We start from the raw sequence: 25,917 nt of genomic DNA, 5'->3' as shown, positions 1-25,917 counted from the left end.
ACTTTTACAAAAAGCCGGATATGACGTCATCAAAAGTATTTGTCGAAAAAAAAGAAAAAAATAGCCGGGGATATCATACCCAGGAACTCTCATGTCAAATTTCATAAAGATCGGTCAAGTAGTTTAGTCTGAATCGCTCTACACACACACACGCACAGACAAACAGACACATACACACACATACACCACGACCCTCGTTTCGATTCCCCCTCTATGTTAAAACATTTAGTCAAGTTTTGACTACGTGAAATCGAAAGAAAAACTATTATTAACAAATGTTTAGCCTAATTTTTCACTTCATAGAATATCATAGCAGCAAAAACTCACCTTTTCTTAAGAACCTTGGGTGTTGATCACTGTCGTAACAAAATCACAGACTTCGGAAACATTCTCGAAATCTTTCTTCGCTGCTGGAACCTGAACTATTTCTCTCTGTAACTGCGCATGCGTAGTCACCCGCACCTCTAAGTCACTGCGCGCAAAATAGTTCTAATCTTTCTTCAAAACTCTGAACATTATTTGCAAAACCGTTCACCATCGTAACGGAATTTTGAAGAAGCATGTCATATTGCGCAACTTTCAACTTAGTTTGCAGATGCAATTTTGAGAAAATAATACTTAAATAACATTTAACTTAGCGAGTTTCTATGCCCTTTCATGTCAAGATCGTGTTGAAGATGAATATGCAAATTCTAAAGTTCAAATTTAGGACTTGTTGCTGTTGCACGCGTGTGGAAACCTATGTTACGACAGTGATGGCAAACTTTCAAGCGATTAATTTCGTTTAAAAAAACAATTCTGTGGACAAAATAACATTTCAACTGTCAAGTACACTTAAACCAAACACACATAACAAAAATAGCAGTCCTTGGACATTCTAAACGATTCTTGTAGTGAGGTACAAAACTAGTTGATGGTTCATGTCACAGATCAGACCTCCATTTTTCACGCATTTAATCATTTCTTTCGCAAAACAACCTTCATAATAATCAAGCAAAATACTCAGTTTTGTTTGTACTATTTCTTTATTCATTTTACTTCTCAAAAATACCAATATCATGATTTAAAATTCAGTATGTTTCAATTGTGGGCTAATTTGATTATGGCACACACAAAAGGATCAGTTTCTGAGACGCACCCATCTGCTAAACTGACGCGGATGTTTGTATACATGTAGACTTACCGTGCTATAGCCGTTCAGGCTGAATCAGTCAATATGCCGGTAATCTCTCTAGTGTAGTTCGTTTCTCGTCAGTAAGTGTTTGTATATATATATAGCCAGCCGTCTCGTCAGCTACTGCGAACTGTTTATGACTTGTGTATGTTGGTAAACTCACTCGATGCCAAATAGATTTCCTGTTTAGGCTGTGTGTCTGCTAAAGTAGTTGAGAATGAGGTGTGTTTCTATTCTAAAACGTTAACTTTGTCATCCTGTTTCTGTATTCTTTGTAAATGTCTACGTGTATCTCACTACCGATCTCGTCAAAACGTCTACAGTTGAACTGACCTGTCCGTAACGACCACCCAGGGGAACAACCAAAACGGGAGTCCTTGTAGACAGGTGGTCACTCGTTATGGAAAGGTCAATCAGGCAGTATAGAAAAGAACCAAGTTGGGGTTTCTTTGGGCTGGTCGTAACTTGATGGGCAGGTGGTCTTTATCTTCTTCTTCTTCTTCAGCGTTCCAGAATTGTCTGGTTAAGTGTCCTCGTTTGCCCATTTGGGTTCCCCACACTATACTCTGAGAGCATAGTCAGCTTCACTCCGCTTTCGTTGAGTAGGCATGCTGGGTATTTTCGTGTTTCCATAACCCACCGAACTCCGACATGGATTACAGGATCTTTTCCGTGCGCACTTGGTCTTGTGCTTGTGTAATCCGGTTACACGTGTATACACGAAGGGGGTTAAGTCACTAAGCAGGTCTGCACATAACTTGAGTTGACCTGGGAGATCGGAAAAATCTCCACTCAGTCTTAACCCACCAGGCGGCAGCGACCGGGATTCGAACTCACGACCTCCCGATTAGGAGGCCGACGTCTTACCACCACGCCACTGCGCCCGTCGGTCTTTATCAAAATATCATGCTGAGGTGGTCGGCGGCAGGGCAGGTTCGACTATACTAGTCACGTGCCTCAGTGTTCACTGCACGGTCAATGAAGGCTGGTCCCTTGATATGACGTAATGCCTACTCTGACACAGAGAAATGCAAACGGTAGCATAAGGATGGGGGGAGAGGGGGGGGGGGGGGGTTCAGGGGTAACATTTTACAAACCCTTTCACCTGTGAAGAAGTATAGCAGTTTTTAATAATCAGCAGAATTTTCCAAACTGCACTACATCATAAGCTAATCTTCAACACTGAATTGTAGTTAGCCCATAACAGAAGGCAAAACATATCGTAAACACGGAAAACTAGTTTATTATCATCTTCATCTTCTTCATCAACATTATTGACAACGCCCACCCACTTTCTTTCACACCTGAGTTCTCGGTCGAATTCTGTGGGTTGGGGGGTGGAAGAGAAAGTCTGTTCTTGGCGGTTTGAACCTCTTCCAGAAGGCAGTAAGTACAAGAGAGAGTAGGGGCCGGGAAAACAGCATGGTATATCTCGTTGTGTGTGCCACGCGCAATGCCAGACTCACGCGCACGGACCGAGCTTTGCCAAACATGGCAGTAACCCTATAGTGCCAGAAACCCACCTCCCCCAGCCCCCTCCCCCTCAGCATCTTTCTCTGATAGGCTGGCGCGGCATACCGGTGCTTCGTGGAAGCAAGAATTTTGCTAGAAGAACGGGCGGTAAGCGTGGATCACACAAGCTGAAGTCCTTTTCGAGCTTGGTTCCTGCAAGCACGATCAGCGCCCTTCTCTCTCTCTCGAGTCAGCTCTGAAGTCTTGGAGACCTATTCTTCTGTGTACCTGCCTGCCTCTCCGAACAGCCTGCTCGCCCCCTTGATCTTGACTTGGTACGACCGGTTGGTGTGTGATTGCGCGTGCGTGTGTGTGTGTGTGTGAGCGTGTGTGTCCTACACAGGGGGCAAGGTTGATCGAGACCGAGACTCTCGTGGCAGTACCGTTACTTGTTACTCGCCTAGGTTCCTTCACCGAGACATTACCTCCGCTCAGGACTCTCTTCTCATCCTCTCTCCATTCCCGGTCAGTGAGGTGACTTTTTTTTTTTTTAAGTTGTAGCTTTTCTGATCATCATCGTCGTCAGTGGTTTTTGTTTTAGGTTGTAGCTTTCCTGTTTTACGCCGTCATTATTTTTGTCGTGTTTGGTTTGTATTACCTGCGATGCTATCCCGGTACCGGCATCTTTCTACCACCCCCCTCCCTCCCTCCCACCTTGCCTCCGATCCCCACTTCCGTCGTTCTCTCGCGACTTGCTTACTAGGTTGTCAGTTACCTTTCTCACTCCGACGGTCTCTCTCCTCCAGTTCGGTACCAGTCACTGTGCTCTTGACTTCAAGACTTTGCAGACCTAGAGACACTTCTACTATAGCACTTCAAGGAACCCTACTAGGAAAGTTACCTCAGTCTCTGAAGAGTTAGGTCTGCAGTTTTCTGTAAGACTACAGAAAAGGTCTTGAAGTCCAGCACTGACTTGGGATATACTGAGAGAGAGAGAGGACTCCCAACACACACCGTCAAAAGTCACCAGAGTCTCTTCTCGACTTTAGTTTTTGTCTCTCGTTGCTTGTTGCCAGGTTGGTGCTAGCAGATCTCAACACAAACAGCAGCCATGGACGCCATCAAGAAGAAGATGTTGGCCATGAAAATGGACAAGGAGAATGCGTTTGACCGCGCAGAACAGATGGAGCAGAAGCTCCGCGACACAGAAGAGCAGAAGAACAAGGTGAGTAAACCATGGTCACTATTGTCTTAACTCTATTTTTGTGTTGGGGTGATTTTAGTACCTGAGACATACTAGTACGACTGCAGCGTTGAGGCTGTGTCATGATGCTTTGTTTCTTTACCTGAGCCGTAAAAGTATGCTTGCAAATGCAGGTTAAGCTTGATCCCCCCCCCCCCCCCCCCAAAGATGCGGTAGTTTCAGCTAGATCTAGAAAATCCTGAATACACCGATACTGGACGGTTTTGCAGGGATTAGTTAGCTACCCCATAAGTTAAGGCTTAATTTTGTTTTACCTGGATATTTAGGATCTGAGGTCTACTAATTAGGCTGCAATGTCGAAGTTGAGCGACCTTTTTTGTGTGTGTGTCGTTACCTGAGTCCTACTGGTATGCCAGGAAGTCTAAGCTAGAAAAAAAACAAAAATAAAAACAAAGAAAGGTGCAGTCGATTCTGTTGGATTCCAATAGTGTTGAGAATTACCGTATTGTCAGACATGCAAGGCTTGCCCAGCATACCTAATAATATCCTCTGAAAAAGGGTGTTTAAAGATCAGACGTTTCACCTCGATGCAACTCTTACTGGCATTGCCAGATATGTAGACCTTATACAAGTAATCTTTTCGAATGGAAGACAAATATATTGCTTTGAAAATCTCGCCTATGTCCAATAAATCTGAGTTATACTGGTATTTGTGTGACATATATATATATATAAAACTTACCTGTGCACCACTCCCTCTGGAATAGCGTACAAGTTTCACCTAGGTTTAATGAATCTGCTCTATAACGGCACTGCTCGACACAGAGAGCCTATAGCAACCATGTCTCACGCAAGAAGCTTGTGCGTTGTAAGGTTCGCGTGGATTTTTAAGTATGGACAAAACGTTGCTACGATTCTTTCTAGACCAAGATAATGTTGATACAACTAGATGTCGATTGTTTTCATACTTTCTTGTAGAATCGTATGTCAAAAGTGTGACCAAGATACGATAAACGATACAGGAAAGCTTAGAACGAGTTTGCCTGAGTTCAGCCGACACAAGCAAAATGATGTTGGAATCGTCTTAGCCGAATTGTTGTTGCCTGTATAGCTCAGTGAATATACTACAGGTAGCGCCGGAATGGCATAGCATAGCTGGCTAGGATACTACGTTTTTTTGGCACAGGTTTCTGCTGAAACAAGCAAATTACGCATTCTGATAATCCTCGCTCCACGGCTATCGCCAGTTGTCTCTCTGACCGGACGCGAAAGTCCTACGCGAATCTATCAAAACCAGAATACAGAGTGATCTAGCTCCCATATGTTGTTCACGAGCAGTGTTCGCGAGACGAAAATGATTGCAGATTGGTCGACTTCGACAGTGATCTCCGTTCTGTTCTTCTAAGGTCAAAACAAGTCGAAATGTTAAGACTGCTGCTGGAAGGAGACCGTAATATATGGTTGCATCACTGTCAAAAAAATCGTCTGCTCCAGCATGCGCCGAAACCAAACGGTTGATTATCACGTGACACTTATGCCATATTTAGAGTTATTTGCACAGTAAATACATCCGCGAAAAATAGCTCGCTTGAAACTGTCTAAAATAAAAATTCCTCTGTAATTTAAAAATTACAAAACACCATGAAAAATCATTATCGACGATCGCGAATCTGCTTACATCCATAACACATTACAAAAAGCTCTAAATACGTTTAAAAAAAATAATATCGGTTTCCTTGCCAGACAAGGAAACTCAAGGCATCCTGTCAGGGAGAGAATGAGCCGAACACATTTTGACCTGATGTCAGGATGGCAAATTACGGTGAACCGCTATGGCCTAGATTTTTAGTTGTTTTGGAGCCAAATAATAAGCCTAATTTACTTCTTACGTCTTTTCCTAACGTAGTGATTCTGAAGTTTATGTTCCAATAGTCAAAACTGCAAACAACATACCTGGAAGTTTACCTGGGTTTTCAGATGGGCAAAGGTGAAAGGTGAAGATGTTATGTCTTGCATCATCATACAAGTAATCGGTTCTTTCTTCTTTTTCTAAGTAGTCAGATATAGCTATAAAACATGAAGAAGAAAAAAAGTAAAGTTTTATTCGACGCTGGAGGTGAATAACTGATAGGAAGAAGTAGTGCTTTCTTCAATCTACGTATCTTTTCATCCGTGATTCCAACCTGTAGAACGTTTATCCTAGTAACTGTTACACACAGTGTAATCAGTTCATTAGCAGGGAACAACATGTTCCAGTTCAAATCGCCACCTGTTTGAGCGATCTGCTTTGCTTTTTTCGTCAAAGAACAATACAGACTGCTCAGTTTGCTTCCTTCATTCTACGGAGCTAGACTCATTTGAAATGACAGTTTGGGCAGCAACATTAAAGGTACTGAACTTGTCAAATCCGGGTGCACGGAGCCCCTGGGGCTTTTAGTCATACCTCAGGCAGCTATCCGTTAGAAGAACTACCAAGTTTCATTGACTTGCACCCAAAGAGTCAAGAACTGCGATTTTTTTACGAATTAATTTCGTACTCGGACCCGGCTGGTCTTGGCCTATTTTTGGATCTAAATTTAGATCAGGGAGATCACCACATCATGCACAAAAAGACACGTCACTAGCAAACTATGTCAGACGTCATCATGAGTTTGTGTAAAACAAAATGGAGGCCGGAATCACTCAGTTGAATCGAACTCCGACCAAACACCACGTAAAAACTAGGTTAATTTATGCACTCGCGTGAACAAGAAACTGTCGAGCTTCACAGATGTCGTCGTTGGGTAGTTTTGGGTTTGTTTTTACTACCATAGGAGGATTTTTGAACTGTAAATGCACTCAGCTGCAACATAAACGCAAAACGAAGGCTGTGAGCTGCACTGTGCCTTTAACAAATGGCTGAAGAAAAACAAACGTCCTGTCAGTTGCACATGTATGTATCTCGTGGATGATTCATCGGCATTGACTCAACTGAATACAATGTATCTTTAAAAAGAAAAGAAACAAGTCTTGAAGTTCTTGTACATCATTGTAAAGAGTGTGCATGACGTTTTAGTTTAGATGTCAAGCGCTTAGAGCAAGCCTTTTTAACGAAAGTTTTTGATTTAGCGCTATATAAATGTTCTTATTATTATTATTATTATTAAGTCGCGTAAGGCGAAAATACAATATTTAGTCAAGTAGCTGCCATTTTTCAGCAAGACCGTATACTCGTAGCATCGTCAGTCCACCGCTCATGGCAAAGGCAGTGAAATTGACAAGAAGAGCGGGGTAGTAGTTGCGCTAAGAAGGATAGCACGCTTTTCTGTACCTCTCTTTGTTTTAACTTTCTGAGCGTGTTTTTAATCCAAACATATCATATCTATATGTTTTTGGAATGAGGAACCGACAAGGAATAAGATGAAAGTGTTTTTAAATTGATTTGGACAATTTAATTTTGATAATAATTTTTATATATTTAATTTTCAGAGCTTGTTTTTAATCCGAATATAACATATTTATATGTTTTTGGAATCAGCAAATGATGGAGAATAAGATAAACGTAAATTTGGATCGTTTTATAAATTTTTATTTGTTTTTACAATTTTCAGATTTTTAATGACCAAAGTCATTAATTAATTTTTAAGCCACCACGCTGAAATGCAATACCGAACCCCGGGCTTCGTCGAAGATTACTTGACCAAAATTTCAACCAATTTGGTTGAAAAATGAGGGCGTGACAGTGCCGCCTCAACTTTCACGAAAAGCCGGATATGACGTCATCAAAGACATTTATCAAAAAAATGAAAAAAACGTTCGGGGATTTCATACCCAGGAACTCTCATGTCAAATTTCATAAAGATCGGTCCAGTAGTTTAGTCTGAATCGCTCTACACACACACACAGACACACAGACACACACACACACACACATACACCACGACCCTCGTCTCGATTCCCCCCTCTACGTTAAAATATTTAGTCAAAACTTGGCTAAATATAAAAAGAAGAGAAAACAAGAAGATGAACGAAGATGTATACATTTTTTTTTTCAAACATTGTCACATGGTAACTATTTCATAGTTCCCAACTCAAATGAGAAACAAGTCGCGTAAGGCGAAAATACAATATTTAGTCAAGTAGCTGCCATTTTTCAGCAAGACCGTATACTCGTAGCATCGTCAGTCCACCGCTCATGGCAAAGGCAGTGAAATTGACAAGAAGAGCGGGGTAGTAGTTGCGCTAAGAAGGATAGCACGCTTTTCTGTACCTCTCTTTGTTTTAACTTTCTGAGCGTGTTTTTAATCCAAACATATCATATCTATATGTTTTTGGAATCAGGAACCGACAAGGAATAAGATGAAAGTGTTTTTAAATTGATTTGGACAATTTAATTTTGATAATAATTTTTATATATTTAATTTTCAGAGCTTGTTTTTAATCCGAATATAACATATTTATATGTTTTTGGAATCAGCAAATGATGGAGAATAAGATAAACGTAAATTTGGATCGTTTTATAAATTTTTATTTTTTTTTACAATTTTCAGATTTTTAATGACCAAAGTCATTAATTAATTTTTAAGCCACCAAGCTGAAATGCAATACCGAACCCCGGGCTTCGTCGAAGATTACTTGACCAAAATTTCAACCAATTTGGTTGAAAAATGAGGGCGTGACAGTGCCGCCTCAACTTTCACGAAAAGCCGGATATGACGTCATCAAAGACATTTATCAAAAAAATGAAAAAAACGTTCGGGGATTTCATACCCAGGAACTCTCATGTCAAATTTCATAAAGATCGGTCCAGTAGTTTAGTCTGAATCGCTCTACACACACACACACACAGACACACACACACACACACACACACACACACACACACGCACATACACCACGACCCTCGTCTCGATTCCCCCCTCTACGTTAAAATATTTAGTCAAAACTTGACTAAATATAAAAAGAAGAAGATGTGTAACCATTTACACTACAAAATATAGATACCAGCTTTTGCTCTCCATGGCTGTTGCTTTCCAGACGGGTGCTCCTTATCGGGAAAGCAGCGGCCATCTTGGCAATGAGATGCCCCAGAAATAAACAGCGGAGCGTTGTACAAGATTCCACCCACGTAGGGGGTCCTGAAGAGATACTGTGTTTCTCTTTCCCCACTTTTGAATTTGCCCTTTTTCCTCCCCTTTTTAATTTTTTGTTTGTTTGTTACAGTTTTAATACTTTCTATCTCTATCTGAAAAAAATAAAAATTCATCGTCGTTTTCATTTGTTCATCAGTATTTATTCATTTACATAATTATCTATTTATTTTAATTACGATTAATTGATTTCTTTAATATATGTATTCATCTATTTGCCTATTTATTTACCTTTTCGTATATGTACCTATTTATATATTAATTCTTTTATTATTGTTACTTTTTTGGCTAATATCAAATGAGCCTTGTAGAATCTTGTGCATATATCTGAGCTGAGAGTAGCTTCCTGTCAAATGTCGTGATCTGTCTGTAGCTTCAGTTTTGTACAACGTGATCGTTTTTAACTTAATGTTGACATGAGATCGCTCAAGTCGTGACATCGCACAACTATGCTCAAAACTAACTAACTAGTTGAGTTCGCTGCCTGTACATGTCCTAACCTCTCCAACGTGAACGTTTCTGTACTTGATATTTTAACGACAAAAACGGCTGTTAAATAAACGTATCAGTTCTTGTGAGAATGTTATGTTAACTTCTCTTTCAAGCATCTGTTTCTCTCGAGTGCTTGTTGCAAGGCTATGGGGAGGCCGCAAGGTCGAAGAAGGCATGAGTCAGCGGCTGAGAATGTGGCACGCTTCTGATGTTCTAAGCTGCACGTGCTCCTATTCTATTTGACATGATAGGCAGGTCATAAATACATAATTACGGAATGTGCTGCTGATGCAACTTTCTTTCCCGTTTTTCTGTGCGTTTTGTCACAGGTTAATTTGTCATGGATATGTTCAAAAGTCAGCTAATAGGTAATACAAAAACAAAGTTTGTTTGCTTGTGCACATCTTTTTCAAGAGTATATAATTATATACATGTAGTTCCATGTATCTTTCTCTATGAAAATTACGTCACTTCCTGTTTAAATGTGTGTATCTTCTGCCCAAATGAGTATAGAAATGTATACACAGCTTATGGTGGTTGTGCAGATAACTTAAATAAAAGAAATTTGGGATTCTACAACTTTGTTATGATCAACAGTCAAGACAGAACATTTGCGTGTTTGTGATCGTATGAAAGGTAAAATCCGAATTCGTATTGTGTGTGATATGGAGCACAAAACTATGCTACGGTGTTCTGAGAATTAACGCTATGTGTTGTGTTGTGTGACAGATGGAGGAGGACCTCAACAACCTCCAGAAGAAGTATGCCAACCTGGAGAATGAGTACGACAAAGCCAACGAGGGTCTCATCGAAGCTAACACCAAGCTCGAGACTACAGACAAGAGACTCAATGAGGTAAGTGCTCTTGAGACTTCATGCACTTCTGGCCGTCAGTCTAGAGGACGTTTTGACCGGTTCACTGATAATTATGCTGCTGCTTCAGTTTTGTTTCTTTCTCGTTTCTCGTGATGTTCTGTATGTTTTTGCTTTCATTTTTGCCTGCTCGCTCTTATTGCTTGTGTCTAAATTTTTAGTCCATGTGGTCTGTTGTAAGTTCTGTTGTACTGTTGCGCTGTTTGTTTCCTGTGGTGATTTGTTTTGTGTTGTTCTGTTGATATTATCATCGTCAGTAGTGATATGGTAGTGCATTGTGTTATATTGATTCGTTTTGTACTTGTTGTTTGTGTTTACACCGTAGCATGTACAACATTTGTCTGTTGCCTGACTGATAACGTAGCGATATCATCATCAGTTCCAGCTTGACTGAATATTTTAGTTGCCTTGCCTTCTTTTCTAATCATCAGTACAAATATGTATGTTTTCATCTGTTTGGTAATCTGGTTTGAGTTTTAATATTGTTTGTCTTTCGTCATCTTCAAGTTTATTCATGTGTCGTTATGTTTTTGGTGTTTGTTTTTGTTGTTTGTTTGTTCATTTGTTTATTACGGTTTTAGCAATAACGGCTCCTTGGATATTCTGATTTTGAGGAGGGGGGAGGGGGGAGGGGGGGGCGGGGGTGGAGAGAGAAGGAGGAGGGTTAAGTACTGGGTTACTCTTGTTGTTATCAGTTACCACAAAATAGTGTTGGGGGGGACTGAGTAACTTTCCCCTTATCAACCTTCTCCCATTTAATGATCAGTGATACATTTTGCTGACAAAACCCGAGAACTTTTAGACATGGAGAAACTTCTAAAACATAGAGTGTTTGGCAAGTAGAGGATGGTGCTGTTTGATGGTTACTAATATAAGAGGAAAAACAATCAAATGTTGAAGCGGATCTGCACTCGCAAGCTGAATATATATGGGAGACAGTCCAAGGGAGTTAATTGTTTGTTTACAGCCATGTTTGGCAACTCAGTATTTAACAGAGTTGTGGGCCGTTGCACACAAGGAAACATTTTTACATTCTTGCTACGTTGTAACACGTCTCAAAATAGAGATTTTTCAAACTTTGCAAGCGTTGGTCTAAAACAGCTCATAGTCTTGTTTTTCATTCGCTTGTAAATATATAAAATAAAATAAAAAATAGCTTGATAAATATAATGAGATGCAGGGGCGGATCAGTTGCTTTGTAAGGGGGGGGGGGGGGCACTTTGAATCGAAAGTGAATGTAATGGGCGCGAAGCGCCTGAATTTGCTAGGGGGGTCCGGGGGCATGCCCCCCCGGAAATTTTTTTTGCCCAAAGAAGCAAAATGGTGCCATCTGGTGCCATTTGAACTTAGAAATGGTCATAGAATCAGCATAGAAAAATCTTTTTTTTTTCTTCTTTTTTTTTTGGGGGGGGGGGCACGTGCCCCCTGTGCCCCCCCCCCCCCCCTCGTCCGCCCCTGAGATGCTGAACACTACGAATGTGCAAACATGTTTTTCATTTATTTTACTGTCAATGTTCTTACTGACTTGGTTGTACCTCATCAGAATGGGTTGTACCTGTGCGGTCCTCTCTCTCTCTCTCTCTCTCTCTCTCTCTCTCTTGTTATTTTGCTGGATTTTGATCAGAGGTGTCACAGTGTGATCGTTTTTCCAATAATCAGTGTCAGATTTTCAATCAGTTTTCTCTCAAATCAACCGTGTCGCGTCATTTCCCACGTATTTTCAAAATAACACCCTCAAACACCAGCACCTGCATTATGTCTTTTTGGACGAGCGGCCATACGGTGTATATATATATTTATAGGCTGCACACGAAGATGAAATGATGCGTGTCGATAACAAACAGAAACTCTAGAACTTGTTCTGTTAAAGTGGAACGACCTGTTTGTACATGCAGGTACACATGCATGAATGAATGGCAGCAGTGAAGTCTTGTTGCAATTTCATTTACGTTCAAATCTTGCCGGAGAGGCTTATCTGTCTGAGACATGTGAAAACCCTACGCCCACCCTCCCCTCCTTCCCCCCTAACCCCCCCCCCCCCCCCCCCCCCCCCCCCCCCCCCCCCCCCCCATTTACATCGCCTGTTTATCATCTGCTACGCCGACGTTTCACCAAGGTAGATTTATATGTATAGCCTTTATTTTGTCAGACCTGGGCTGGGGCGGAAGAATCTCGAAGACATTAATTTGTGAAGGGGGTGAAAGATTTTTGATGAGAGTTAGCAAGACTTGCAAGTGGCAGTTGTGTGTCTGTGTACTGTGTACCGGCGATACTGTGTAGTACACGCTTCAAAGTGGCAGTGTAATGAATTACAACATGACTACGCCAGCAGACGAAAAATCTTTCCGCCGGATGGGACCTCCGATGTGAGTACAATGACGTCATCTCCACCAAATATGGAATGCAACGCAAGGAATGTGTGCGCCGGGTGAGGCGCCACGCGAGAACACGAAACTCTCGGCTGTGCGAAACGCCTCCCTCCGCACTGTGTGCGCAGGGTTATTTTTAGCGCCGCGTGTGTGTTGCTATAATCCGGCACACACACCGCGTGTTACCGTGTTGCCCCCCTTCTTCTGTTGTTGTATGGGGTCTAGAAGTGTGTAGCTCTCTTTTTCTTTCGCTCCCACAGCTGTAAGGTGCCCCTGTGTACTTCGATCGACACGGCATGCTTGTGGTGTAGTGAATTCCTACGATCGGACAGTGTTCAGTGAAAGTTGAAGAGAAAGAGAAAGTTGTTGCAAACTTTGGCCAAGGTGTCGTCTGCTACCTAGCCTCTGACCCTGTGCCCTGTGCGTGTGCCCACAGGCGCCGGAGCTGGATGAGCCGAGCGAAGACCGAGGGGCCGTGGCCTCCCACCACCCTGGGGCGGAGGGGGCCCCATCCTCACCCCAACCTCCTCACCATCGCACATACACCCCGACCCGATCTCAGGCGCCGACCTCGGGACGAAGTTCTAGCAACCGGGGAGCCAGGTGGGATCCTCGTAGACTCAGTGGTGGTGTGTTTGTGTCTGGAAGCGGTGAAGGTGGAGGGGGAGGGACTTCAGGAGGAGGAGGAGGGAGAGGGAAAGCACGTGAGTCTTCAGTGCCGGTGGAGTTGTACACGTCAGGCACGGTGGATCTGCTTGGGACGGATCTGTCCCAGGACTCGCAGCTGTCGGCCTCCACGCTGTCGCTGTCGCAGGAACTGTCGCAAGGGTCGCAGCAGGACTTGGCAGATGAGGTGCCAGGCGCCAAGCCCAAGAAGAAGGGTAGCAAGAAGGTGAAGAAGAAGAAAGTCAAGCCCAAGTCTAAAGAGAGTTCACCTCGCCCTCCAGGCTCTGACGCCTCCTCTGTTGCTGCTGGCACTCTGACAGACTCTACGCATTCCGTGGACTCGAGTGAAGTGAAAAGTGACACTGGCAAAGACTCGCAGCGCCACAGAAGCGGCAGTAGAACCAATAAGTCTTCCTCCAACAAGGAGAACCGAAAAAGCCGGATTCTCAGTCGCCGTCCGGAACCCGAGGGGGGCAACTCTAGCCAGCCCACCTTCAGTGCCACAGAGTACGATCGCATCATCAATGGCAACGAGCCCTTGTTCTCAGACTTGGACCTCTCGGGTGGAGAGGAGGGGGAGGCCATCCCCCCTCCAAAACCCCGGCCTCCCCGCCACTCACGGCTGCGAGCTGCGGCTGCTGCTGCTGCGGAGGCGGCGGCGGGTAGGGGAGATGGGGCCATGGCAGGGATTTTCATTCCTTGCACACAGCTGGGCATTAATTCCAACACCATGATCAAATTCGCTATCATAGGCACCGAACTACAGAACATTTTCCAAGTGTCCAATCGGGTTAGTAAAACAAAGAAAAACCACCCCACAGAACCTCAGTGCAACTCTTTTCACTTTACTCCATATATCCCAAACCCCCTTTTTCGTATCTGTAGTTATTGTGTATGCTGGTGTGTGCATAGAGCTTTATCCCCAATCCCATCCAGATCTTCCAGAGCAGTACGGTCTCACTCTGTCATACTTTCGGTTTGAAGCCGGCTCTTGGCAAAGCTTTTGTTTCTGCCATTCCCACGTCCACAGCTTTTTTTTTCAAGTGCAGGGCTGACTGGAAACTGTCTCTCAGAATATTTTTCTTACGTCTGACTTGGCTGGTAAAGAAAACGGGTATACTTGGCATTCTGTCCAATTCCTGCTCTTCTGATTTTTTGCACCTTCTGTCTTGGCATTTCTTCGTTCTGTAGTTGAGGTTTTGGCACGCCCATCCCCCTCTTTCATCGCCGGGGTGTTCTGTTTGGCGCACATGAGTTCATCCCTTGTGTCTTTTCTTCCTGCCGTTTCCTGACATTAGGTGGTGCCCTTACTGCACGCACGTTGCATTTATCTTGTCTGTAATCTGATCAGGCTGCAGGTGTACTGCACCTACTGTAGGCCTTTGGATGTGTATGACCCTCCACATCTGTGTAGCACATTTAGCAAGGTTGATCTGTACTGTGCATGCAGTGTACACTCATTTATGATTAGACTTGTTTTTCTCCTGTATTACTTTTGTTGTCGTTGTTCAACAGGCAAATATGTGTTCTGGATAAATTTTGTTTGTGTTTGAGCATAACTTGTGGGTGAATTTGTCACTGTCTATAATGTGCATAAGGCCCCTCTTCAGTTAAATTCTTTTGACACAAAAACATTGGTGCCAAGTGCACGTGCACACACAGACACAGGTGCTCGTGCATACGCACTCACATGAAAATGAAATGAGCGGTGCTGTTCTACTTTTTTGTCCCAGATTGTGAAACGAGAGTTTAAAGTCTTTCAGTTGACATGTTCACAACTTGCGTGATATCTGATGTTTGTACATTAAGTGTTTCTTTGAAATGGGTGTCGGTCTCGTATTGTTAAAATAACAATAAAATAACATAACATGATATAATAAACCAGTGTCTTCCTTACGAACACTACAAGTACTACAAGAACTTCTGCCCAACTCTACCCGCCCACTTGCGTCTCCTGCTCCCCTATATATCCGTATAAGCTGCCCATTGTTTTTATTTTGTTTTTTCTTCTGCTTATCTATATATATATACGACTAGTGTCTGTGTGTCTGTGTGTCTGTGTGTCTGTGTGTCTGTGTGTCTGTGCGCGATGCGCGGCCAAGGTTCTCGATGGATCTGTTTCAAATTTGGTGATCATATTCAGGTACACCCTGGACACAACCTGGTCGATGAGATATTTCAACACGTGTTCTCAGCGCGCAGCGCGGAACCGATTTTGGTTCCACCTCAGCTATTTTGGTTCCACCTCAGCTTACCCGGGCCCCCATACCGACACACCATAGCCGCTACACCACATCACAACGCCAAAGTTCTCGGTGGTTCTTTTTCAAATTTGGACACCGTATTCAGCTACACCCCGGACACAATATCATCGATGAGATATTTCAACACGTGCTATCAGCGCGCAGCGCTAAACTCATGTTCGTTTTTGTGTTTATTTCACCATTATAAGTAACTCTTCCTTATCTTCTCCAGTGTTTGGCGTTTATCTCCCTTCTTTCGTGTGGCTTTCCCGTTCAGTTGTAAGTTACTATTTATTTTTAGAATGTCACTGCGCTGTCCAGAACGCTTCCCTTGCACCCGTAAGTTGTTCTTACTGTCAAAGTGAAAAGGTCGAATCAATTTATAGCCACGCGAAAAATACACTCTCACCTATCTCTATATATTTATAGATACAGATATGCATATATATATACGGCTTCTCTGTGTGTGTGTGTGTTTGTGTGTGTGTGTAGGCAAAAACCTATGTATTATAGAGTTCTGTTTGTGATGGGGTCTAGCGGCTTTTGTCTGTCTGCATGTTCTGGCATGTGAGAAGCCACAGCAGATAATATAGGGCTAAGAAATAAGCTCTAAAATTCTCAATCCCGTTTGACAGGACTTCGCCTTTCAAAGGTGATTGTGGTGAACCGCCACGCTGTCTGTCTCTGTCGCGCCGTTCACCCCAAATTCCCGTTTCTGAGAGTGACTATTTTTAGAATGTCACTGCGCTGTCCAGAACGCTTCCCTTGCACCCGTAAGTTGTTCTTACTGTCAAAGTGAAAAGGTCGAATCAATTTATAGCCACGCGAAAAATACACTCTCACCTATCTCTATATATTTATAGATACAGATATGCATATATATATACGGCTTCTCTGTGTGTGTGTGTGTTTGTGTGTGTGTGTAGGCAAAAACCTATGTATTATAGAGTTCTGTTTGTGATGGGGTCTAGCGGCTTTTGTCTGTCTGTATGTTCTGGCATTTGAGAAGCCACAGCAGATAATATAGGGCTAAGAAATAAGCTCTAAAATTCTCAATCCCGTTTGACAGGACTTCGCCTGCAGAGGTGATTGTGATGAACCGCCACGCTGTCTGTCTCTGTCTCGCGATTCACCCCGGCGAAGCCGGGTATTCCTCTAGTATATCATATGTTTGACTGCACTCCTTCAAAACTTCCGCGTGATGTCAGAAATAAGACAGCAACTGTCAGTTCTATGTTTTTCCCCGTCAGCTTTTTTTTTTTAATCTACTTGCGTTCTTGTGCGTTATGTATCGGCGTCAGTGTGTTGTATTTGGCACGAAGACTATATTCAGCAAACGAAAACCTCAACCCTATGTACACAAGATGGTCGCAGGACTTGAAAGTCAACATAAGTGTGGACAAACAGGTTAATCCCATGGACATGTGTGCTTGACAGTCAAACATAAGAATGTCACAATATTGTACACCTTCAAACAGCCGAGTGTAAACGAGAGTATAGACTATAGGTTCAATTCATTCTTCTTACTCGGCGTGACGTTATCAAATGGATCGGCTAGCTTTAGCCCGAAGGGGCACAACTCCGCTCATACTCTCTTCGCGCCGCCATATTGGATGCCGTCTTTGTTAGTTTTCTTCATTGCACTCTTGTTCTTTTTGCGTATTTCACTGTGTATGCAGACAAAATGAAGAAAACTGTGCATGCATGAGTCCAAAGGGGATCTGCCTTTTTAACACAACAGCACAACATAAAAAGTAAAGCAAGAATACATTATTATATTCATTTATTTATTCTTTATCTCAAATTACCATGCAGACAGTGCACCAAAATTCACAAGATAAAGATACAAGATACAAGATACAAGATATTTATTCACCAATTTTGCAAAAGGATTTCATCTTGGCACGGCACGGTAAAAATAATAAAAACCAACCAGACACATATGCAGACACACATCACCATGCATGCATACGTACATTACACGTGACTGTCATGCACACACAGACACAACTCACACACACACACACACACACACACACACACACACACACACACACACACACACACACACACACACACACACAATTATTTACATACTCACACATAACCAGCCACATATCTACATCACAAATTCACATCGTCGCCTTGTCAGTAAAGGTAAAAACCATATCAGTTTAAAAGGGGTGCCAGTAATATCAATACAACATTAGTGAATACTAGAACAATATCTAAAATTTATGACCGGAAAATATGTAAGACATTGATGAAAACAAAACTAGAACGTGAAATTTTGAGAAAAAAAGACCGTTGATTGTGATTGTGTGATTGTGCGATTGTGCCGCGAGTGCGTGTGTGTGTGTGACATATAACGTGCGCCACACACAAGACAGGCTCTCAAGACAGGCAAATGAGGTACAATGCATCTCAGGTAACTACTGCAAAGTATAATTTTCAAAGAATCCTATCACAGTGTTCACTCTAAAGGCATAACCGATGGACAATTGTTGATTAGCGCACTGCACACAGCAAAAAATAACCAGTTATAATCGTCTTCTCCGCTCAGTAACTTCCTTCCAGTTGTTACCCTGATGGTAAACAACTTTAGGGATCCTAAAGTGTGCCTGCTGACTGCAGTTTTTGGCCACACAACGTGTCATTTTCATTTTTGTCGAGTCGCCACCCAACGCTCAAGCACTGTCAGAGATCGTGCAAGGCATCCAACATGGCGGCGGATGACCAATTCCAGAGAGTTACGACCCGTGATTCTCATACCGCGCGCGCCGAGTAGAAATGCTGTTGTTAACTTGAGTTTCTGCAATGGGCCTATAGGTAGCTCGACCACATTTGGGTTTTATTCTGAACGCCTGTATCGTTTTTGGACCTTTTAATAGTCTGTTCCGGGTTTACTTCTTATGTAAATTCGAACGACAAAAGTGGAATTTTTTTAACCTGCGAGTTTGTTCATGATAAAGACAAGTAAAAGAAAGCTATGACGTTAGTATGTCAGTTCCGAGTTGACTTGAATAGCTTTTTAACGTACGAATATGTTGTCTTTGCGATAACGACACAAATAATGTTAATCTGATTTTCTTATGTAAATTCACAGGAAGCTTACTCGAAATAAATCATCATCTCAAATTCTTCTGAAAAAAATCATATAAATGGTGGTGCATCAGTAGGCTATGTCAATACCAAACGCAGTTGTAACAAAACAACTTGTAAAATAAGCGTCATCTGACTGTATAAATGTATAACTTCAGGCACAAAGCACCTGCAGTGTTATCAAAACAACTTGTAAAATAAGCGTCATCTGACTGTATAAATGTATAACTTCAGGCACAAAGCACCTGCAGTGTTATCAAACAACTTGATCGTGTGTCCTATCAGTAACAGGCAGACGAGTAGGCATAATCATAGGCCAAGGCCCGTGCAAGCCATAATAAGAGTAGCAATACTCCATTTCACCTTGCGGCTCTACAGCCCTACATCGATATATATTCCTAATTATAGTTCAAGTGATTAATATTTTTGCACTAGAAAACCACTTAAAAAAACTGAACGGCAAGGTTAATGTTTTCGCACTCAATAACCACGAGATCTCCCTTAGGGGTGAGGGCTACCCAGGCGGTACATGGGGGCGTATCCCAAATTTGAACTTGACGCCTTGTTATGTGCTTTCTGCGCTTTGCAAAACTTCAGCATTCTAATTTGCTGACCTTTTAGATCTTGTCAAGGAAGCGAAATGACAGCCGGATACGCGATTCGAAAAACGATTAGTGTTTGACTCCTTTGATGTTCCTTTTGGAGACGTGCGCGCTTCACTGAGTGACGACTAGAGGTTTACGTCCCCTTGAAGCAATTGGTCTATCTTGGGTCAGTTAGGGGTAATATGCTATGTATACGAGTATATGACCACAGAAATGCTTCAGTGAACATGATCGTAATATATTGGACTTACGTATGGTCGTACTGGGAGCTGTTTTGACTGCTAAAATGATTTTGTACTTCTGTTCCTTCGTGCTTAGCCTTTTAACCCTTATTCTTACATGTGCCTGTCAGTGTCACAGTGACCGGCCGGCGTCTTGTTCTGATCGTAGCAGTTGTAGCAAACAAACAATTTTTTTTTAACTGGTGAAATTGTCAATTCCGTCACCGGAAAAAAGTAAAATATGAACTTTTTTTCAATGTATTTATAGTTTAGTTGTTTAACTTTAAGCCATCATTGTCAGTGTAGACACGACTGACGCCAATTAAAGTTATTGACGCAAAGCAAAGCAAACTTGTATTACAGAATTTTAAAACACTACATTAATGTATGATTGTATTGTACTGACTGTCGCTTCGGAATTTCTGTGCGTAGAGTTACGCTTCTGTGACCTTTCTCACCTTTGACCGTTTGTGTTTTCGTGTAGCGAAGAACAGTGACTTTGTAATTGCTATCGGCCATTCCTCCTTCTCACTGAAGCGGAACAGGAGCTGTATTTTTTTGTTCTAGGCGAACCTTCCCACTCCTGTTACTTTTTTCAGTCTTTCCCAGTCCTTCTATCCATCATCGTCGTCGTCATCGTTATCATCGACGTCGTTATCAGCGCTTTTTTTTTATATTTATTAATTTTTACTTCGTGAACTGAATATGCATAGAACATTGTAAGTTATAATTATGCATGCACACACGCACATACACCACACACGCACCCCCCAACCCCCGGCCGATCTTTTCTGTATGAATTTTGGTAAGGACTGAAAGCTGCCGTCTCTCTCTCTCTCTCTCTCTCTCTCTCTCTCTCTCTCTCTCTCTCTCTCTCTCTCTCTCTCTCTAATACTTTTCCCCATTCTCTCTCTCTTCTATTTATTACTGTTCCCCATCAAACAACAAATCATTTTCAAACTCTATCTCAATAACCCCTCCATCCCCCAGCCCCCCCCCCCCCTCTCTCTCTCTCTTTCTCTCAGTCTCTCTCCCTATCTATCTGTCTGTGGTCTAATTTCACACAGAAACACACCACCGATATGACGAAACCACGTACATGACTTGTGTTGCTTGACTTGCAGCCATGACCATGCCAGTTTGACATTTACCGGCGGTTGGCCCAGAAGACAAAGAATAATGAGCGGGCCATGTGTCGTGATAAATGGAAGCTTCGTGCTGACACAGCATTTGTACACTCGTGTCACTATCCAAAGTTCGCAGCCACACTGCTGTTCAGTCCCTGTCGTGTATTTTTGAATGAAAGAATTAATGACTTTTGCTTGGAGACTGACTGCAGATTCACCAATGTTTTCATTTTGCAGTCACCAGAATCAGCTGCAGTCAGTATCTGTACTTAATTTCCAAACACCAAATGACATATTCAAAGCACTACTTGAAGGAGTTAGAAATCTAATTTTTTAATCTCTCTCAGTTCCACAAGAATCCTGCTTTCCGCTTCGCGTGCTCAGCCACTTCCTAACTTGAGAACGATCCCACATTGCGTTCGACAACTCTGGCTATGCCCTTGAATGATCAGTTACGAAAGGAGTCGTTTCCCTTGCAGCATCTGAAGAAATAGAGGCGAGGCACTTTCGGAAGGTTAGTTAGTTTCTTGGAAGAACAAATTCTGCATTCCTTTTGTCTGTTTTGGTGGATAATCCTGTATGACTTGGAAAGTTGTGTTTTTCATGAAAGAATATTTTTCGTGCGAGTCGATTTAATTCACTTTTCAATTAAGTTTTATTTGTATCTTAATTTTGATGACTTGAGTTTGATGTGCAGTGCATCCTTTCATAGGTACTAATATATGTTTAGTTATTGAATATTACCAACCAGCAGGATAGGCGAGAAAATCGTTAAAAGTCACGTCTTTGTAGTAATATTAATTTTAATGAAATCGGCTCATCAGTATGGCATTACGTCATCTATTGTCTGACTGGCATACCGCTTGGACGGGGTGGGGTTGGTACGCTGACTATGGTACTACTTGGATCCTTATCATAATGTAGTTCAAGTTGTATGCGAGGGTGTGCTTAATATAAGGTGCGCGACATTTCCTTTCATGTCGTTTGAGATTTCCATTGTGGCATAGGAAGGCGGTACAATCTATTGTAATGTAAACATGGAGGATGGTCGGTCATTGCCGTGTAGGCGTGAGTGGTCAATGGAATTTGGGAGTGGACACGTTCCAGCATCCTCCTTTTGCTTTGTTTGTAACGACCGGCTTCATTCCCTCCTGTATGCTGACTGACGCACACACACACACAAGCACGCGTCACACACCGTCAACCACGCGCATAGTCTCAATCCTCTCTCTCTTCTTCTTAGCAGGGCCGGACCCGGGGGGGGGGGGGGGGGGGGGGTTCCAGGGGTTCCGGAACCCCACCCCTGGAAAAAGCATGTACCTTGCTTTGACTTTTACTAGTTTTAGCACCAAAACAATGCTGCTCAGTCTTAACCCTCAAAACAAGGCCCAGAATGCACCTGATTGCACAGATTTTAACCGTTTTTCAAAAAATTTTCAGCAGGCGCGCGCTTGTGCCCCCCCCCCAAAAAAAGGAGGAACCCCCCCCCTTACAACTCATTTGGTCCGGCCCTGCTTAGTGATAGCAGAGACTGTAGAGTATACTCTATAGTCTCTGGTGATAGGTAGCCAACATCAGCATGGTGATGAATCTGCTACAATCTCTCTCTCTCTCTCTCGCTCACACACAAACACACACACACAGAGAAAGAGGAAGGGGTGGGAAGGAATGCAATCCGGACACTCCATGTGCTTGTTATAATAAGTACCAGCAAACACCTTGTGACAACAGAGCCATTAAATTGTTAACATTATGCACTTTCTGTCAACAACCAGACATACCAAAAGGCCTTTCTTTCACCACAGCTCGTTGTGTTGACCACGAATTTATCAGAGTACAGCGCAATGCTACAAATGTGTACCTACTTACCCAAAACATAGGTGTCTGAGAAATATATTTTCGTGATAAGACTAGCTTTACACGTTGAATGTGTTTCATCTTCACGGATATGTTTTATCTTCATATCACACAGATAACGCAGACTTACTGGTTATATCCCAACTGACATTGTGCAATTCATATTTCATACTACGAAGAGACATAGATAAATGAATTGTAGCGACCGGAATGCGGAACGCCTTGGTGAAACTGACGCATGTAGGCCTAATTTATGTGCCACATCCGAGTACGTGTGTGTGACTTTACGTCGCCTTTTCACATTACTTGTGTGTGTTTTCCCTTTACCAGTGCTTTCATGCACGTACATTATTACACTCAGAACGAAAGTGTATCAGATATGCCGACCGTTGCATGTTTTAAACAATAATTAAAACTAGACATTTCTGGTGCCTGTAGAGGTCAGGAGGGGAGTAACAGAGAGGTGAAAATCCCCCCTGACCTGTGGGGAGGGACGGTCGGACGACACAATTTTCACAGGTGGCTGGTCTCTGTTTTGCTGGGACCAGCCGAGATGTAGAGTGTAGGACCGCTGACTAAGCACCCACCGTTCAGAAGTTGAAGTGTTTGTGGTCCCGCATTTTGAAATAAATATTGACTTGACTTGACTTGTCAACTTTCGTTACCTTGCAAAAGAGGGGAGAGAGAGAACACTTTTTCTTGCTTTTTCTTGTCTCTTCACTTCGTGTTTCCTTGAGTCCTTGTAGTCGGATCACGAATGAAGTCTTTGAAGAAGCATTCCTTTCTTGTTAGAAGCAATGTTTTTGTGCAAAAAATATCCAATCGATTTTGTTTTGGTAAACGCTTTTGTATACAAGCTTGAGTTTGTTCCTTATTTCGTTCATTTATTCAGTCGTTCGGTCGTCTTTCTTTTCCCTTCACAAAATTATTTTAACTGTTACGTGCAATCGCCTGTTAAGAAAAAAAGAAGAAGGGGAGCATAACTCAATGCCCAATTCAGTTTTATAATTGGCATTTATATAAGGAACATTGTATAAATAGCTGGCCAAAACTGTAACATTTCGACCAGGAAATTGTGTTTGAAACTTAACCTCAAATTCAAACGAGTTGTTGTTCAAGTTGTTTTTTTTAAACAGACATCACCCAAATATTTAAAATTTGTGTAAGATGAGTTTAGAACATTCTATCATAAGATGAGTTTAGAAACTTCTATTAAGGCTTTACCAGAGTCGCCATTGATGCAGGAAATGAAATGTGGATGCGATTAACAAGATACACACATGCTGCCTCTAGGATGCTGCAGGAAACGTGTATCGTCCGCAATAACGTGATACGTGCATTTTCCTGTTGTTTTTGCAGTTCAATTGCACAAATATTTCTCATCCGCATAGAGTCATGGAGCAACCTATGCCGATCTAATGTATCATTAAACTGAGAGGACACTGAATTAGGAAGCCAGTGTGTGACTGATGGGAAGACTGACAGTATGCAGTAATGCCCATCTACGTTACAGGTTAGAGAAGGAGGCGGTTTTGCACTGTGCAAACTGGGGTTGTAATTAAAGAGCATCCTTTACCTGCTGGTCACTGGTCCCTCCCTGGACCCTGCTGCTCTCCTGTTAAACGAACCGTGAAGTCCCGTCGCCCTAGATTGGCTCGCACTTGTGGTCACACCCTGTTGATTCAATGTCCTGTTGAGAGAGAGAATGCGTGAGAGAGGAAAGACCCTTTTTCCTCACCTCACAATATCTTGAAATAGGAAACCTGATGAGAGAGAGAGAGAGAGAGAGAGAGAGAGAGAGAGAGAGAGAAGAGAGAGAGAGACAGACAGACAGACAGACAGAGAGACAGAGAGACAGACTGAGTCTCTAGAGTGTGTGAGAGAGAGAGCGAGAGAGAGAGAGAGAGTGGCTTTGTAATCAGCCTGTAGGGAAGTACATGACGACTTTAAAAAAAAAGTCTAGGTAAATCAACAAAAATACAAGTTAGCAGCATATCAAAAATGACACAAACATGAACTTTAGTGTGTAGAACAGTGGGGGGAAAGAGGGAATTTAAATGGTCATTTTCCGGAGCTCCAGTCCGTCTACTCTTTGAGTGTCATTCGGGGGCCTGGAGGGGATTGGTTTGGGGTTCGAAAAAATCCATTTCAGCTTATTTGGCGCATTTGAGCGTTTTGATGTAATTCTTGTTTCGTTTTCACAGTCAAGAGTCTCACCTTCTTGTCATCGTTCAGTGTGTCACAGTTTGTCAACAGTCTAGCCAGAGGCATACATAAGTTCTATCTAGAAGTGCGCAAAATATCAATTTGAAAAGAAACTAATTTAACAATTATAGTTTGATTTGGGGATTGGCTCTTCTGTTTATTTAACCGTGCCTTTCCTTCGTTTTTGCGTGTTAAGAAAACAGTACTCTACATATAGGCCTACCATAAAAGGCAAAAACTCATGCAGGGAGGAGAACAGAACAGCCAGGTGCCGTTCATTGTGGTGTGTAAGAGCGTGTGTGTGTCGCGGCGCGCGAGTGTAAATGGGTCACGTGACAGCCAGTCGAGCCCTGTCACTACCACAAGCACACCGTTTTAGATGACTCAGACGAGTCACAGTAATTATTGTTTGGAGACTATTGATTCTGAGGAAATTTCAGGCATTTTTCGCTGGATGGTAGTTGGTACATAATCGGACAACACGACAAGTGTTACGCATAATTACGAAGAAAGTCGGGGACTAAGTTTTGTGTTCCTCGACTGGCGGCGATTCCCGATATTGTGGAGTGACGCGGTCTCTAAGCCGGCCTGTGAACTATCTTGCCGATTTCTGTGTGTTCGTCAGTGTGTTTTAGAATAGTGAAAGTGAACAATGACAACAACAAATATGCAGCAGGCGACACAAGGCGCCTTGGGTGCCTTGAAAAATAAAATGGCATCTCTTAAAAATGAAAATGACCTTCTCAGAGACGAAAACGACATGGCGAAGCGAGAGGTGGACAAATGGAAAGATGAAGTTTCCAGAGTAGGTGTTGCTTTCTTGCATTTTTATCAGCTTGCTTTTGCCTGCCATCATCATTTTCGACACTGTGTTGTTTGCTCAATAATCAGCGTTTATTGATACGTCTTCTGTGCCTTTGGTTGCTTCGTCCTTGTTAGCTGTGGGCTTGAAGCAGACGATCGCGACAGGTTGTCAACTGCCACCATGCTAAGGTCGTCTGCAGTCCGTCTCTTTCCGCCTTTCATGGCAACTTGCAAATGGCGACCTCCTTTGGATACTTAAAACTTCGAAGGATTGTCTTCAATTTCGTCAGGACTAATGGATAACAACCCGTATATCTTTTCGAGCATTTTTTGTTTTTGTGTTGCACGCAGTTTTAGATTCGACAGCAGCAGATCTGCGGTGTGTGCAGGCCTT

At 42.6% G+C, this 25,917-nt stretch overlaps 1 protein-coding gene across 9 annotated transcripts in view; it reads left to right on the top strand.

Annotated features, from left to right (window-relative positions):
- Positions 1–25,917, top strand: part of LOC138979672 (tropomyosin-2) — a 124,303-nt gene that overhangs the window by 66,109 nt on the left and 32,277 nt on the right. For 5 of the 9 annotated variants that reach the window (XM_070352422.1, XM_070352439.1, XM_070352432.1 and 2 more), the window contains exons 2-3: positions 3,703–3,851; positions 10,181–10,306. In XM_070352422.1, coding sequence (XP_070208523.1) covers positions 3,738–3,851; positions 10,181–10,306 — 240 coding nt within the window. In that variant the 5' untranslated portion in view covers positions 3,703–3,737. Of the gene's footprint in view, positions 1–2,801; positions 2,962–3,001; positions 3,161–3,702; positions 3,852–10,180; positions 10,307–25,084; positions 25,525–25,917 lie in introns of those variants that run through there. The other 4 variants (XM_070352399.1, XM_070352405.1, XM_070352412.1 and 1 more) reach the window with 4 other exon arrangements.

This window comes from Littorina saxatilis, linkage group LG1, assembly GCF_037325665.1.
Source record: "Littorina saxatilis isolate snail1 linkage group LG1, US_GU_Lsax_2.0, whole genome shotgun sequence".
Classification (NCBI taxonomy): domain Eukaryota; kingdom Metazoa; phylum Mollusca; class Gastropoda; order Littorinimorpha; family Littorinidae; genus Littorina; species Littorina saxatilis.
Note: the sequence above shows the minus strand (reverse complement) of the source record. Positions and strands in the feature narration are given on the sequence as shown.